Source organism: Elaeis guineensis, chromosome 12 (genome assembly GCF_000442705.2).
Source record: "Elaeis guineensis isolate ETL-2024a chromosome 12, EG11, whole genome shotgun sequence".
Classification (NCBI taxonomy): Eukaryota; Viridiplantae; Streptophyta; class Magnoliopsida; order Arecales; family Arecaceae; genus Elaeis; species Elaeis guineensis.
In genome coordinates, this window is record NC_026004.2 from 12,246,939 (window position 1) to 12,265,403 (window position 18,465).

General features: G+C 37.1%; 1 protein-coding gene across 1 annotated transcript; it reads left to right on the forward strand.

Annotated features, from left to right (window-relative positions):
• The first annotated feature begins 7,881 nt into the window (after positions 1 to 7,881).
• On the forward strand, positions 7,882 to 12,752 carry LOC105055168 (GDSL esterase/lipase At5g55050). The gene is made up of 5 exons (XM_010936910.3): positions 7,882 to 8,165; positions 11,487 to 11,617; positions 11,732 to 11,965; positions 12,053 to 12,302; positions 12,416 to 12,752. The coding sequence occupies exons 1-5, from the start codon at positions 7,928 to 7,930 to the stop codon at positions 12,640 to 12,642; spliced, it is 1,080 nt and encodes a 359-aa protein (XP_010935212.1). The 5' UTR covers positions 7,882 to 7,927; the 3' UTR covers positions 12,643 to 12,752.
• Positions 12,753 to 18,465: the final 5,713 nt, after the last annotated feature.

The following is an 18,465-nucleotide window of genomic DNA, read 5'->3' on the forward strand; positions in this document are numbered from 1 at the left end:
ATGCCACGTGCCAAATTGAACTAGATTATATTTTCAAAATTCTCACACATTTAACACATATGGTAATGTATCTGAAAATAGGAGAAACAAAGCAAGAACAACAACTTAATTTCAAGCACTAATGCTTGTTGCTAATTTCTTTTTCAAGATAGATTAAGTCATCACATGCATATCATGGTTGGAATATGTGATAAACAATTAGATAAGGTGTGGATCTAGATCTCAAAAGTCTCATCAATCAAAGTTTTCTCCTTGTATTTCACTAATATTTCACTAATCATATCTTAAAACTTTGGAATGTTGGAATGTTAGATTGTTTCGGCACCTATATACTGCTTATTCTGAATATTTGTAGTGGTAATATTTTGGGACGTAAATAGTTCAAATCAATAGTGTTGCGGCTAATCTCCTATCGTCTGAGTCGGTGAAGAGCATCTGCAAAATGAAGTCCTCACAGATCAGAATTATGTTCGGCAAGAACCCTCCGATGCTTAAGTCAGTGGGGAGTGGTGAACAGCAAATAAGAATATTTAAAATGACAGAGTTTCAATCCAGAATTGCCTTATCAATACTGTTCAGTTATCTCTCTTTTATAGATGATTCAGGTGTAACCGTCGAGCACGTGATCTCATTTTTTATGACTCTAAATTATCAGGCCATAATCGTGGAGTTAATGGACTGTTTATGTCCACTAATGACCATGGCATATAGTCGATAACTATTTATAATAGTTAGATGTGTAGGTTCCGCATATTTCGGCCTTATGTGATCGTAGGAAGATAAGCCGACTATATGTCGGTAATAGTAGGTCGGTAGTCGTGGAGATCCGAATGAGCATCGGGTAGTGACTCTGATACGTTGATGATCATCAGTTGGATATTAATTGAGTTGTCATGATTGTCTATTGTTGGTTGATAATAGCCGACTGTCTGTCGGTCAATTGATTGTTAGTTAGAGTATTATGTTCATAAGGTCAATATAGAGTCGGAGTTGGAGGTCGGTTGAATTGTTTCAACAAATGATATTATCAGCCATCTAATTCTATTCTAGGAGTAGAAAGAGCATAAATTTCTATTATGAGTCTCTTTATCTATTGCATTCTAGATATGGATGGAAGCCCTACTTAAGGAGGATGATAACGAAGAGGAAGGGAGGGAAAAGAAAGAAAGGGAAGCGAAGAGAAGATGGAGAAGAAGGAGCCTTGGTGGTCATCTAGCCATGCTGGCAGGGTGGGTCACCAGATAGTTAAGGCAGTTGACAGTGTTGGCGGCTAGCAAGGATGGCCGCAACCCAAAAGAATACCATGGAACATGGTGTTTTTTTGGCTGGAAATTGAAAGGATCGGGCTCCATTCGAGGGGAAATGTATGAGCAAAAGAGACTCATTAGTGATCAACGGAGATGGCGAATGTTGGTCAATGGCAGCGGATTCCAATGGTTCAAGATCATAAAATTGAAATAAAAAATAGAGTAATGATGGAATAAAGAGAGAAAGGAGGGGGTTTTGGATGACTGAGCTTGGCTATAGTTCATCGGCTGCTTGAGAGGAGGAAGGAGGGAAAGGCTCAATGATGCTAAATGCAGGAGAAGAGGGAGATTTAAATAGGGATAGTCATGGAAGGGTTAAGGCCTGCCTAATGCCAGCAGCTGTTTGCTAGTTGCAGTTGCCTCCAATAGTCGATTTGTAACAATCCAGCCTCATCCAAAAAAACTAGTTGAAGATGTTATTTGTATTCCTTGGTCCTGTAAATATATTTAAATTCTTCCTAATAAATAACCGATGTGGGACTAAATATATGTCACACAGATCCTCACATACTTCTTTCATTTTAGTCCTGATATCCTCTTGTGGTCAGCCTTAATAAATCTGTGCTATAGTATTTCCTATTCCACATAGACTATGATAGGCTCAGCTTTGAAATCATTGTAACAATCAAGGATCTTATCCAAAAAGATTAATCGAAAAGTATTATTTGAATTTTTTGATCTTGTATAAGTATCTAAGTCCTTACCAACGAATAATCGATATGGGACTAAATACATACTCGTACGGATCCTTACAGCTAGGAATGGATGATTGAAGATTCTTTCTTATTTTTTATTATTTTTTTAATTTTTATCTATTCTTTTCTTTATTTAATGAGAATTTAAGAAAATGCCATGTGGTCCTGTCAAATCGGATATTATCTATTGATGCAGAAATTCATCTCAAGGTTGGATCAGTTGAAGTTGGATGGTGATAGTAGGTCGGCGATGGCTGGATGGTGGTGGCAGAACTTGCAAAAATAATTCCCAACCGAAGTCGGTTTCGACGGAGATTCTCCGATGCTCAAGTCATACTTCTATTCAACAGAGAGAAGCGAGCATTTTAGGAGAAAAGAGATCGCATATCTGGAGGGTCCCTCTTGGCCGTTTATTTATGGGCGGTGGTTAAAGAGCCATGAGAGGAAGGAGGATTAAGTGGTTAAGCTTGCCTTGTTGGGTGAGATGTGATAACCCGGCTCGATGGGCCAAAAGCCTACTAAGCCCACTTAGGAAAAAAAAAAGGGAAGAAGACTCCCGATCGGAGTCTTCCCCTTCCCCGGTTTCGATCAGGAATCGAAGTCCTAGGATCATTAAAAGACCCTAGGACGAGCCCTATAAGAACCCCCCTCCTCTCCTCTAAGAGAGGACACAACAGTCACTGAAGATCGTCAGAGTTCTTCTCTGATTTTTTCTATTGAAGCCGCGGCCCCTCGACTCGTGCTCGCCGCGATTTCACGCCGGTGGGGGTCATCGGAGGCTGTGGTAAGTCCTTCCTCCTCTTCCTCCCTTCTCTCCCTTCTTTTCTATGCCGGTGGGTATGACTGCCGGCGACAGGAGTCGCCGGATTTTGTTAGAAAAGGAAAGCCCTGTTTGGCCTCTTCCTTTTCCTAATTTTTAAGGCACCGATGGTCACGCCGACCGCCGGCTCTGGCCTCTCCAAACTCGGGAGAGTCGCCTTTTGCTGTCGGCCACCGTCGGGTAAGGTACGATCGTGAACGGCCGGTCTAAGGTACGGGGACCTCTAGGTCTCCTGTTTCGGCCAAAGAAGGTCACGGGAAAAAGAAAAGAAAAGGAAAAAGATAAGAAAAGGAAAAAAAAGAAAAAGAAAAAGAAAAAGAAAAGAAAATAAAATAAAAATAATAATAATAATAAATACACATGAGAGAAAATTTTTTCATCCCTCTCTAAAGTCTTTCTCTCTCTAGAATTAGACTTTCTCTCTACTTTCTCTCTCTAAAAATTTTCTCCCTCTAAGAAGCCCTATGGATCTCCTATTAGGCCATCTTCTCCACTCCTAGGGACCTATGATCTTAAATCGGTTTAAAGCTGAAGGGAGAGATTTATTGGACTGATCATCAAATCGGTCATCTCCTTATATTATGTAATTTTATTAAATATATGAAATAAAATTTATTGATGATTTAATATTTTAAATAGGATTGTCCGATTCTTTTAAGGAAGATTAAAAGGTCTAGGACGATCGAGGTAAGTAGATCTTATGCTCCTTATTTATTTTTAAATGATCATATTTTTATGCAAAGAATTACTATCAATGAAATCATAATTTTTCATAAAATAAGGATCGGCATATATGATATGAAAAAGCATATTTTATTATGAGCATTGACTTCATGAATATGTCTTATGAAAATAGCATGATTATGAAGCATGAATTTTATTATTTTTTTCATCTATGTATATGTATGCTTTAAGAAAAAAGATATAATGATTTCAAAGACTCTCAGATGGCTATGAATGAATTTCTTCGGGAAGGTCGATATCCGGAGCTAGCATCCACACGAAACATGGCCCTGTCAGCAAGTATAAAGTTGGCACATGAATTAAAAACTCTGTCGATTAAGAAACATGGCCCTGTCATAGGTATAATAGTGACCTTAGCACAAATATCTGTGAGCAATATTTTGAAACATGACATGAATATATGATGAAAATGATTTATGATTCATAATTGTGAAATATACATGATTTATGCATGCATGATGAGCTTATAACTTATTTTATTATATGTTCTATGAAATATTTATTTTTACAATAATTGTTATTTGCTAAATGATGCATTATCATAGAAAACTTATGCTTGATCCGGTAAGGAAGCGGAAGTCTACTTACTGAGCTGGTATAGCTCATATTCTTTTTGTTTTCTTTTTTATGTACAGAGAAATAAGGCTAGGACTGATGGAAAGAAAATCCAGGCTTGGGGATCAGCAAAGCAAGCTTGAAAATTTTGCACTAGGAATTCAGTTTATGTTTATGGATTGTAGTCATTATGAATTTTAAGGCTTGGATTATTTTATTTTTGGATTTAGATGCTCTGAACCAGTTTTGGTTTAATTAAATATTTGAATTGAACTTTATTATTACATTTATTTATGATACACCTGTTATTATATTTAAGAAGATGAATTTTGATTTCGTGTTATCGTGGGTCCATCCCTCGGTAGCATGGCCGTATTATGTTCCGAATTTGAGGCGTGACAGAGATACGTCTGTTATCTTTTCCTTAGTTGGAAAAATTTATTTATTTTTTATTTTTTATCCATTTTTTTATGATTCTCATTGAGTATCCTCGAAGATTGTGTTTGTCCTTTTGACCTTCTCAAGTTGGGTGGATAACATCTCTTCATGGTATGTGAGTGTCTCATCTATTAATGGCATGAGATGACAACTAGCTATTTTGAGAATGGATGGCCCTTTCTTTTACTTCTAGTTATTTCCATATTTTAATGGGATGATGTGATGGAATCAGATTTTAGACCAAACTTGATGTGGCTTCACGTTCTCATATACTTTGCATCTTCAACTAGTACGAAATTATCTCCCAACACTATCAAATCTCTAGGTACTTCCCTTTGATAATGCCTTCCCAAGGTCATCCTCTAATCTTGGTACAAATACGTGAGCTTTGACCTAGTTAATCCATAAAACTCTCAATCAGAAAGGTGATGCACACGTAACAATAATAAAGCATATCTCACGACGACTCTACAAACATCCAATTTCGGGAGATGCATGGACAATTCTGTTTGAGAGCTAAATTAATTTCTCAAGATGTTACGTGAAAAGCATCTGTGCAAAGCATGCATGGGGGATGCGACATTTCACCCCACTTTTGGTTGTATTTTTCATATGAAAGCATAATTGATCTTCTTTCGCAATCATTTCTCTGAGACTGCGATCTGCCAAAATCTTAAAGTAATCCAGATTTCATCACTCATCCATTTGATCTCAAAGCAATTATCATATGACCCAATCATGGTGGACTTGTGCGAAGGAAGATCAATCATTGTGAAAAAGATACACCCCTTTCACATCTTATTGTCTGGAACCCTACCTAATCTTTGACGTGGACTTAAGGATTGAGCGTAACATTTAACTATACCAGAGGCGCGTGTATGTATCTCAATAAGTTTCCATCCCTCATTAAAAGGATTGTTTTGAGTGGTCATTATCATTAATTTCATCATGAGAGCACCAAGCTTCATTAATGCTCCATAGTTATATGAAATGTTTTTTTTCACACAAAATTACTGTTTCAGCTTTCTGAGTTGCGGTAGAAGTACTCACATCCCTCAGGTTCGAAAATTTTATTATATTGGAAGGATTTTTTTTTGTTGGCACCCTTGTTATCCACGAGGCCACATATACTATCAGCAAAAGAATATTCCAAATGGAAGGATGATGCATATTTCGTAATTAAAGATCGAAGATGATATCATACATAATCCACAAGATTACTAAAATATATCAAATTTTTTGAGTTCACCTCAAGTTTTGAATTGAATCTTTGTCAACAGGGAGGTGAGGGAGAATAAATATGGTCGCCAATGAGGGTTGGGTGGCGCGTCAAAAATAAAACAATTTTTTATCGGTCATCACGTGTTCCCTGACTCAGTCTAAACTTCCCAAGGTTTTCTTTAAAAAAATATGACGATTTTTTTAAGACTCCTTTCTCCTCGTTTGACCGTAGCCTGTCGGAATAGTTCTCACACTGCGGCGCAAGCGAGGTCCCCAGACGCCCCCTGTCACGCCTTCAGCTATTCCGACTAAAACAGCGGACAGCTGGAGCATGCAATAGTTTCTCCTACTCCTGGCAGACGTTGTGGGCCCTATGGAATTCTCCTCTGATGCCGGTTGGGATGGTCTTATTTCATGTCTGCTGTCTGAGGTCACACAGCTACAGACAGCCACCAATATTTACTGTCTCCATCCCTTTTTTTTTTTTTAAATTTTCTTTTAAACACGAGGTCGGCTCCCAAGCTCCACGCGGCGTTCCAATGTGCCGCGCATTCATTGAATTGAATCGGCCCTCACTCCTCAACATGGAATATATATCAGTTATTATTTGCAAAGAAACAAGAAAATACGAAAAAATAACAGTGCTTGGTTGTACGTATTAAATGAGAACGTTATAATAAAATAACAATATGACAATGGCCACAGTGTGACAATGGCCAAACTATTGTTGAATAAGTGACAAATAGTTTCAAGTGGGCAAACACAAGCGATATAGGAAACCGACGTTTAGGTAAAAAAAAAAAAAAAAGAAGAGAGACAGAGAGCGAGAGAAACTGGGAGATTATAGTTTTTGGGCCATGGCACGCAAAATATCTTCTCTATAGCTATCTATGCCATTGGTGGATGACAACTACTTTTACTTTTCTTTTTTTTACGTTTTCAATAAGTAATAGCTAAGTTGGTTTCCATCTCTTCGTTAAGAAATTCTTACATTGAACAGAATCATAATAAATAAACATCATATTATTTCATACTCACTGTATATATACTTTACATTCTTGTAATTGGACAATCTTCAAAACTACTATCATTAGGCAATTATGTTAGGCAATCCTGTTCTAGTCCTTTCTGAGATAAAATCACTATTAAATGCTATTTGATAGAAATTAATAATAATTACATAAAATAAAATTCATAAATAATTTAAAAATTTAATAATAAGATAAATTATGTACAATAATTTGAAAGATAGATGTTTTGAAATGAGAAATGCAAGCACATTATCCTAAGAATAAATTTTTCCTCTCATATTTATTTATAGTGAATTTGTCCTCAAGGTATAATGAATCCAATTCAACCTAAAACCTGTTATTATATTGATCATAGTATGAAGATATGACATATAAACTCTTTCAATCGCTCCACAAAAGGAACAATAAAAATTTAGAAAAATTTAAAGAGAAGAAAATATTGAGTGAAAAATAAAGAAAATTTAATGAAGATCGAAAGACTAGGAAGATGCTATTTTTAAGAGTAGCACATGATCTGATTCAAATTTTTCTATTTAAGGCTCAACAGTTGAAAGGTCTCGGAGGGTTTGGTAGAGTCCTTCAATATTATTAATCTAATTTAAAATTAAAATTAAAATTAAAATTTAAAAACAATACATTCAATTCAGAATACGAAGGAGCAAGCAGGCGCACATGCTCAACTAAATCGACATCAATAAATATGATCATATTTATATTTGAATATCTAATATTAGACTATTAAAAATGTTTTATAAATTTTTTTAAAAAATAAAATTAATAAAATATCTATCTAAAAGTTTGAATCTTTTACGAAAGAAATGGAAAAACTCCAACGGAACTATCCAAAAATGACCAAAGGCGGAGGGCTCCACGTACCTTCTCTGCTTACGGAGACCTAGCACCACTCGGCGCTGGGACCGACGCTCTGACGACTGTTTCTTTCTTGTTGGTTTATTAATTAATTAATTGTAGATGCACGCTTTCCGTAAGCTTTCAGTTATAGCTGGCGGCAATGGCTTTCCCATGGCTTCTTAATCAGCCCGCTCCCCCAGTCTATAAATAAATAACAGCTAGAGGAGAAATAATATCTTCAGAGCTTAATTCGAAGCAGCAGCCATGGCGTTAGCTCCTGTTCTTCTCCTTGCTCTTTTCTTTTCTATGTCTGTGAGTGGGAATGCTCAGCCAAAGGTTCCGGCGATCTATGTGTTCGGTGACTCCACGGCGGACGTCGGGAACAACAACTACCTGCCGGGGAATAATGCCAAGGCCAACTTCCCTCATTACGGCATCGACTTCCCGCACTCGAGGCCCACCGGAAGGTTCAGCAATGGCTACAACGGCATCGACTTCTTGGGTAAGAGCTATCTATCTATCTATCTTTCCTTTTTTTCTCCATTTTTTTGGGAATTTAAGAGTTTTTTTTTTTGGAATATAAAGTTTGATGTCTTTATCTAGAAATATGATGAATTAGTGGATGAAGACTGGCGTATGTTATAATAAAACAGTTCATTTCATCCCATCTATAATCAGTTTTTTTTTTTTCTTGAACTTGGGTGTCTTTTTTCTTTCTTCTATTTTAGCTTTAATATGAAAGAGTTATGAGATTAATTTCTATTGGAGCACTTTTTCCTTTTTTTGAGAAAACAAGGACAGCACTTGTTTTAACAGAGTAGTTAATTTAAATAATAGATAATAGAGAGATACAACTAAATATGCATGGACAAACATGTATGTATATGAGTGCGCGCATGCATGCATGTGGTCCAATTTTTTTCCTTTCTTTTCACGGCAATGGGGGAACAAAGAAGGCCACGGACATTACTAAAATATAGAAGAAAGGAGGGACGACCATTAATTAAACAGCTTCACATACACATACATGGTTGTGTGTATAATGTATATTTTTATACACAATTCAATATACTTACTCAAAAATAAAGCAATGTTGTCACATTAATTGATCTTTAGCAATTGACATCTGGACAGCAATAACTTAATATTATTTGCATGCATCTAAAATCATTTATCTTACCACAATCTCATATATCTTTAACTAAATTATGACCATTACCTGCCAACATGATAGTTTCGAGGCTACTCAAGTTTGACTTGATCAGTTGCATATAAAATACTGATTGAGCTCAGGCTTAAATCCAGCTTCAGATTCGATGTTCGAACTCGGCTCTTATACTCAGATCCAAGGCAAGTGCCATTAAAATTGTTGCAAACTATATATAATGTTGAGGTTAGTTCATTTATAAATGGAGTTTTAATTTCTATCTCATATTTTAAATTCAACCGAACTCAAAAAATTCTTATCAAGCCAATGCCAAATTGTTCATACATAGCTTAGACTATTTGCAGTCCTAAATAAATCTAATATTTTGATTTAGCAGTTTTTTTTTCCTAAATAGTAGTAATGCTATTTAATCCTCCATCTTTGCTATTTCTGTGGATTTATTGTCACCAACAGATAGTAGACAACTATATTCTGATTTGTTTTTAAACTGATCTGATGAAACGAAACTAAAGCAATGGTGATATAAAAGTATACACCGAAATTCTCACAAACCGGTCCAACTGGCAATGATCATTTGCACGTCATCTAGATGATTTTTTGCACATTTTTATGCCATCTACTGGAACGTAGGTACAACACTAATTAAAAAAAAGCACGAGAGAATATATCAGCTGGCACAATGGACTGCGAAGCGTCACATGCCCCTCTTTTTGGTCTCGTTAGAATAATATTTATTTGAAGGGTGGGATCCACGAAACAGCGTCAACTTAAATATACACGTACTAAACGCTGGAGCAGTGATTGCATTTTATGTGGCACGTGGGTTGCCAGATCTGGGTCCAACTAAAATAAATGCAATGGTCACCGAAAAAAAAAAAAAATCAAAGACACTATTTTAAATCATATTTTATTTTGTGTATGTGTGTGTATACATACATACATACACATATATATATATACACACACACATACAAGTTGCTGTATAATCTTTAGATAAGCCTAGTGATATGGAGCAAGACCTTATAATGTAACCGAGTTCCCATGAGAAGTTGTAGACTAGACTTACAGGACCTTTGGATCCGGATCTTTCGTACATGTTGAAGAGTACTGCTTTGTAGATTCTTCTAAAGTCATGTGAACGAAAAAAATAAAATATACAATGTCAATGCCACCAACGTTAACAAGGGTTAAGGTCAAAATTGGATTGAAGAGGGAAAAAGTCATTAGCTCAAAATCATAAAATGCTAAGGTCAAATTGGATTAAAGAGGAAAAAAATTATTAACTCAAAATTGAATTAAATTGAAAAAAAATTAATTTGTGAAAGATCTGCAAAATTTGGATTGATTGTTGGCCCAAGACCTCACCCATGTAAGCTAATCAGAAAAATATTATTTGGTTTTGTATAAGAAACCAAAATCTTCTTTGTAGATAATTGTCATGGGATTGAACATGTATCCATAATAGTTCATGTAGCCGAATAGTCGACATAGTTCATGACCCAAATCCATGCTAGCTCATACTATTTATAATAACTCGGGATCTCATTAGAAAAAAATTAGTTAAAAAATATTATTTAGATTTTATAGCTTTACGCAAGTACTCAATATCTCTTCAATAAATAATTAATGTGGGATGAAATAAACATTTGTATGGATCCATGCACATACACTAGAAACTATTCTATGTTTAAAATTAAAATGTGACATAACCACTATATTTCTTGAAAATAATAGATATCAGTTTGCAAAATCTTTGATATGAATTCATATATGTGAATAAAAACTGAGACATTGGTTTTTAAACAATTTGAAATTTATAAGTAAGCATCAACATTTTGTTTGCAGGCATTAACATTCATTTACAATTTCATGATCTAGCCGTAGGCATTTGACTTATATTTTATAATGGCAAAAAGCCCTGAGCTAAAAGCCTACGAATACAATATGTTGGCCATGTAATGAAAAATAACATAGAAGAATATTCCATAAAAAAAAATATATGATGGGCTAAGGGGCTAAAGGGTGAAGGATTTATGAACTCATGAGACAGAAAAATTGACCTAATCTGCTTCTTATCTCGGTGTCGTGTACTGGTCAGATATGTCTACCTGCTATAACTGGTGAGATCATCACCATCCTCGCGTGGAAAGGTGGAGTTGGTAAAGCTAGGATATGTTCTCTACCTAACCACCATTGTGTGATCCACGTGTCCCATCTCAGAGAAAAAGTTGAAAACCTACTCAAAAAAGAATGAAAGCTAGGACAACCAATGGACACCACGTTAGAGCACATGTGAGTGCATATATCTCAGGTGGATAGGTGCTCATGTGCTATCCACCTGGCTCTAATTTATTTATTTTTCTTCAAACCCTCATCCACTCATTTCTTGTGCTGTCTCCAGGGATAGAATACCTACTCATTTGTCTAATAGACACATTTTATCTGGTTCTTGTTTTGTCTCCTACATAATTTCATGGATTATTAATCTTCGTGAATTGATGGATGCTAACAACAACAGCAACAACAATAGTAACAATAATAGAACGAGGAAAATAACAGAAAAAAAGACATGGATTATATATTCTTATGCATACCCTAAGTATTAGTCCTTTAATTTTGTTCAGTTTTAGCTACTAATCTTTGATTAATGCGCAGCGGGTCACATGGGCTTTCGAAGGAGTCCGCCACCATATCTTTCCCTCACAAACAAGACCAGCCGTGGAATTCTAAAAGGCTTGAGAGGAGTAAACTTCGCCTCAGGCGGATCTGGAATTCTTGACTCCACTGTGAGCACCACCATTTCTACAATGCTTATATATTTTGTTTGCCTACTTACTGCTTAATTGAGAACACTTAACCAACACCTAATCAATATGTTTATCTATCTATATATCTACCAGGGAACTACCATAACTATGACACAACAGATCAAATATTTTGCCACACTCAAATCAAGAATTGCAGAACGATTGAACTTGGAGAGATCCAACGATGTACTCTCGAAATCTATCTTCCTCATCAGCGATGGGGGCAATGACGTCTTCGCCTTTTTTCAACAAAACAATGCACCAAACAGCACACAAAAGCAACAATTCTACAACACTCTCATCTACAACTACAAAAACCATATCAAGGTGAACTCTCTCTCTCTCTCCCCCCTACTCAAGTAGCATTACATTTCTTGATTTCTTGGAAAAGCTAGTTACACTTAGCAATGGCAGGCATTGTACGAGTTGGGAGCGAGAAAGTTTGCGATAATCGATGTGGCACCCGTCGGCTGCTGCCCCTACTCGAGAAGTCTGCATCCTTTGGGAGCTTGCATCGACGTCTTGAATGATTTGGCCGTTGGTGTTAACGGTGCTGTCAAGGTTATGTTTAGCAATCTTAGCTCCACATTGAAGGGGTTGAAGTACTCACTCGGGAGCTCTTATGCAGTGGTGTCAAAAATGATAGCTGATCCAGAAGCAGCTGGTAAGTTCCAAACTCAATAGTGCAGACGGTCATGTAACAAGTATTAGTTCCTGCATCTTGTGCAAAATAATTAGAGTGATCGATCACTAAAGTGTTTTAATGACACTTGGTAGGGTTTAAGGAGGTTAAAAGTGCATGCTGTGGAGGTGGCAAGTTAAATGCACAATCCGGTTGCAGCCCGAACTCTTCTTACTGTGAGACCCGCAAAGAATACCTCTTTTGGGACAGCATACATCCTACCCATGGTGCATCCAAGAAGGCAGGCCAAGCCATCTACGGTGGATCACTGCTGTTTGCTAGCCCTATTAACTTCAAGCAGCTGGTCGAGGATGATAGTTAGAAAGGAAGTTGGTGTATTATTCAAATAAGCAAGTAGCCATTTTGTACTCTCTTTTCCTTAATAAATTTGGGTGGATTTTTTCCTCCCCTTTCATCCAAAAAAAAAAAAAAAAAAAGGCAAGTAGCCATTGTTGGGGAATTATAATTGCAATATGACATTCTAACTGCTATCAGGGATGATGGTGTCTGCAGAAATAAATGACAGGGCCTAGGATTTGACTAGCGTATGCACTACTAGATTTCCTGCTCATGAATTATAACAGGATCATGTCGGCATATACATTGCTAAACTAATGCAAATTGCACTAGGAATGGCCATATATCTAGGCAATTTAGCAAATATTTCGTATAATTGAACATGCATTGTGAACAGTCGAGAAATTAAATTATTATTGAGAATCTATACTGCAGTATTCCCTAACCCACATAATTTATAGGCCGAATGTACTTTGATATCATTTATAACAGCCTAAGACCTTACTCAAAAAACTAGTCGGAAGGTATTATTTAAATTCCTTGGTCCTGTATAAGTATAAAATATCTTTCCAGCGAATAATAGATGTAGGACTAAATACACATCCACACGGATCCTCATAGATCTAGTGGCTGTTTGATTACAACTATCTGATAGGCTTGCCAATCGGGCAATTAGGCCTTAGTCACAACATCCTAAGGATCTTAAGTTAATTAGAGGTTGGGTTGGGGAAAAATTTAGTAGATGTGATAGGCAAAACCATCACCTAAGGGCTAACTCTAATCAATCAACAATTATCTTTAGGTTTTGCACTATCTTGATGCTTATGAATATAGCTAGAGCAATGGATGGACCAAGGATGTGGCTTGGCTTGATTATGATTGCAAAAGATAGATGCAACATTGCACAGTGAACTAGATTGTTTCCAAAATTCTAACACACTTAACACGTTCTAGTGTATCTGAATATTGGCGAAATAAAGTTCCATTTTGTTCCAGGCACCAGCACTAGTTGCCAATTTCTTTTTCAAGAGATGGAGATGAAGTCATCACTTTTAGAGGGTGTGTGGATCTAGATCTCACCAGTCCTCATCAATCAAACTTCTCTCCTCATATTTCACTAATTCTATCTTAAAACTTTGAAATGGTGGAATGTTAGATTGTTTTGATACCTATGTGGTACTCATTCGTGGAAGGCAGTAATCAACAGACATGGCAGAATATCATCAGTTAGCCGACATGTTAGGCTTATGACAGGATCCAAGGTGGTATTATGGCCTGAAAGGAGAGCATAACCTTCTGATGAGAAGCCGATAATCGTGCCCCTTTGCGTCTCAAATAAGGTAATAACCCTGATGAGACAGAAACAAAAAAAAAAAAAACATCCCATGAGACCGACTATGGAAAAACGAAGTTTTACAGGTCTGGACATTTTTAGAGTTCACCGGTTCTATAGGCTTACAGACACTTTCTATATTTCCCCGTTGCCGAATTCTTCTCAACATCCTGCCCTCCACACCACTCTGGTCGACAGTGGATTGAAGGAGGAACTCTTGGGCTTGGAGCTGGTTATTTGGAAGCAAAGATTGCTAAGTCCATGGGCCACCTTGTCACTATCATCCATTCCTCTCAAAGTTGATGGGAGGAAACCTTAACAGGGACATTCTTTGGGAGAGTGGAGGAGGCATAGAGAATAATAGAGTTTTGCAAGGAGAAGGAGCTGACATCCAAATTTGAGATAAATTTCTACTTAATGGTGATTCTTCCAAATCTCAAAATCTGAATATCTGGAAATCAGGGATCTAAAAATCTGGAATTGTGAAATCTGTATCTGAAAATCAGTCTCTGAAAACCTCGAAACCTGCTAACTAATGCTTGAAAACTGAAAACCTGTCTCTAAAACTTGGAAACCTGTAACTGCTCTCCCTGGAAACCTATATTTCCTTTTTCTGCTGCTATATTAGGATATAGAATCAAGCTCTCTCAGCTTGATCCTTTCTTACATTTGTAAATATTTTACTGCTCTTTCTTAATAAATTTGGTGACTAAGGTGCTAAGGTACATTAGTCTCCATTTACATAAAAAAAAAAATTTTTTTTTTTTTGTGACCTGAACAAGTTCAAATCAAGGGCATGACCAGCCACCTAATCCTATTCCAAGAGTAGAAAGGGTAATATGGGCCTGCCTTACAATTAATGAAAAAAGGGGTGAGGGGTACTTATTACGATCAGAGGATCCCGTATTGGGCAGGAATGATGGTAATTTCGGTTTTCTTTCATGTTTTCTGTTACTTTTTTTATCTATTAATTATTTGCTTTGTTTAATGAGAAATTAAGAATCGGATACTTATCAGATCTTTGGGTACATAAATCTTCACTTGGTTATTGCCTCCACGATGTTGTCTCAAGCTAAGCTTAAAGACTGTTACAAACTCTCAACAGTTAACTCATCCTTGTCTTTGTCTAACTTTGCTTGGATCTGGAAATTATTGGTGCAGCCAAGGGTCAAAAATTTTCCATGGAAGCTTCAATGGTACAGGCTACCCTATAAAAGCATTTTGGCAGACCATGGTATCATACAAGTTTCGATCGGATTCTCATTGTGATCTTTGTCCAGCAGCTGAGGAAGACATTGATCATGTGATTATCAACTGTATCTTTGCTCGAGACTGCTGGCTAACACTAAGTAACATGAGGCGGGTGAACTTTATTTCTTATTCTCTGCCGTCATTTTTCGATTTCTTGTCAAATGGCTAGGTGGAGGAAAGATTGAAGTTTCTTATGGCTTATGTTACTTGGCTATTGTGGCAATCTCGGAATGACAGATTGTTTAACCATAATAGTATTTATAAGGAAGACTCAGTCCATGGCTTTTGCTGCTTTTTACCAATTGCAGAAAATTCATTCCCCATCCAGGTACTGTGGTGCTCTTTCTTTATCTCAACCTCATCACTCTTCTTATAATATTGTGTGGGCACCTCCTCCCTATGGAGAAATCAAAATTAACTTTGATGCTTTGGTTACTACTTATCTGGCCGTAGCGGCCTATGTTATTCGTGATGCTTTGGGGTAGCCCTGCTTGCTGGGGGGACGCACTTAGACTATTCCTTGGTGCCTTATGCTGAGTTAATTGCAGCTTGGCTTAGTATAAAGGCTGCAGTATTCCAATTGCATGCTTCAAAGGTGCTAATTGAAGGTGATTCTACCACCGTAATCTCTTGGTTGCATAATGCTCTATTACACCAACCCTTGAACAACACTTTACTGCTTGATTTGAGGCATTGATTTTAATCCTTTTCTCATGTCTTAATATTTCACATGCATCGGGAGGCAAATCAAGTGGCAGATCATTTAACTCACGAAGCTTTAGAAGGTGGTTGCACTTGGTATGCATGGTCTAACTTTGATTCTCATGCTTAATATCTACTTCCAGCTGATGCTTACGGAGTATGATTCTTTCGAGGTGCTTGAATGGGCTAGCCAGGTATTAATGCATGGCAATGACGTCTGTTTCGTATATTTCAAGTCTTATTCTTAGGGTCCCTTTCTCACATGGGCATTTACAATTCACTATTCGCTGCCCCTGGGTGTTTGGTTATCCGTTTTTCTGAGCAATGGGGCTGGCTGGCTAAATCTTGTCTTCATGGATTTGTTTCATGCCTTTGCCGCTGCTTATCTGTTGAATAATGACGTCATGGGGCACAATTTTGTTACTAATACCGATGGATGCTTCCTTATCTATACCCCTTCTTCGAACTATTATCTGTATGGGATCCACTTAGAAGGTATTGCACCTTCCCCCTATCTTGATGAATGCCCTCTACCTGATTTCATTCCACTCTGGTTACTTTCGAAACAAGATCAGATGATAACAATCTGTTATTTCATAGGCTTAATCCAACTGGTCTACAATTTTATTCTTAGTTTTGCAAAACTAAAGTTGCTTGGTTGTCAGTTTATTCTTGAATGGAGCAGTGTTGAGCTAATCTGTCATTGCCCCAGCATGTGGTATCAATTTCTGTGGCTTTTGCTGTTCCATGCTCCCAGCCTTGGATTATATGTCAATGTTCAGTTATTGCACTTTATCTTCTAACTTATGCTGCTTACTATGTTTGCAACCATGTAAGATATCTCTTCACAGTTTCTAGCTTCTTCCTCTAGATATCCAAGCTGTTTCAGGAGGTGGGGAAGTTATAGTGCTCTTAATATGGAAGGCTTTGGCTGTGAGGAAAACTCAGTTGAAGATGTTGGTTGCCGGCATATTTCCTATGGATTTAATTCTATTTACGTACTTCTACTGCAATTAACCTATCACTGTGGGCCGCTTTTATGTTCTCAATCTAGATTACAGCGTACTGGTCTTTTATATTTTATGGTATTTTCTGCTCTTCATACCAATTATCATGTAGTACACATGCACGATCTATCCACCTAAAGTATTAGTTATTCAAATTTAAATCATAAAAGATCTTAAAAAGAAGATAAAAAAGATCTATGAGTAAATTCTTAAGATAGCTTATATCGCTTGAGCACGGATCATATCTCCCGATCACGATCCATCTCTACGAAGGCATAAGCTATTTAAAGATCAACTACAGAATTATAAAACATAATAACTTGAAAGCAAATATAATATTTATTGATAAAAAAACTTACAAATTTTTCTAATTACATTAAAGATAAATACAAAAAATATTCAAGACAATATACAAAACTGAAATTTAAAGACTAATTCGACTCTCCCAAGGACTTGAGCTTCTAATTGCGCATGATGTCGATTTCACTCGCCATTGCTCCCTTCATCCTCTTTCTCGTTGGAATGCTGAAAAAGAGGCTTGGAATTATTGGATGAACGGATTGTTGCGGCCAATCCCCTCGTCGCTTGGTCGTCGGGAACGTGCGTCTGCAAAAGAAGTCCGCACTGATCGGAGGTGACTTCGGCGGGAACCCTCCGACAGTCAAGTCAGAGAGGAGACTAGGCAACAGTAGAAAAGAATCAAGGAGCTCAACGAGAGAGAGGGTAAGAGCGTGAGCTAGAGAGGAGGAGGGATTCGAGGGTTTCGAAAGGACCTCCTTAGCACTGTTGCTTTCCCCGATTTATAGTAAGAGGCGGTATGGTCCTGCCGTCGGTGATGTAGACAATCGGAGAGTTGTCAAATCACCGAGGGTTGTCACGTCGTTGACGAGCTGACAGGTCCTAGGAATTAATTTGTGTCCTTGACAGGACAGCGCCTCAGGCTTCTGGCAGGACAACGCCCCCTGGCGGTTGCACGACATGTCCTTGATAGGATTGCAGCCCTATATGCTATTTAATCCTCCATCTTTGCTATTTCCGTGGATTTATTGTCACAAATAGATGATAGAAATAGATATTCTGATTTATTTTATAGTGATGAAACTAAACTAAAGCAATTGTGTTTCTATCAAAAGAAAAAAATAAATAAATAAAGCAATTGTGATATAAAAGAACACCATGCGTGTTAGCTGTTTTACCGAATTTCTCACAAACTGGTGCAACTGGCAATGATCATTTGCCGTCATCTAGATGATTTTTTTGCACATTTTTATGCCATCTACTGGAACGTAGGTACAACACTAATTAAAAAAAAAAGCACGAGAGAATACACCTGCTGGCAGAATGGACTGCGAGGATTTTTCTTATTTTATTATTTTTAATATTTTATTATAAAAATATCTTCCTTCCAAACTTGTTTTCAAGATTACTGTTTGTACATAGCACGCGTGAAATTAAGAATTCAACCCACAATTTTACGGCCAGCTCAACAAATGATATAACACCAGTAAAACCGTAGCTTCAAGCCACCATTTCAAAAAATCGTGGTTACGATTTT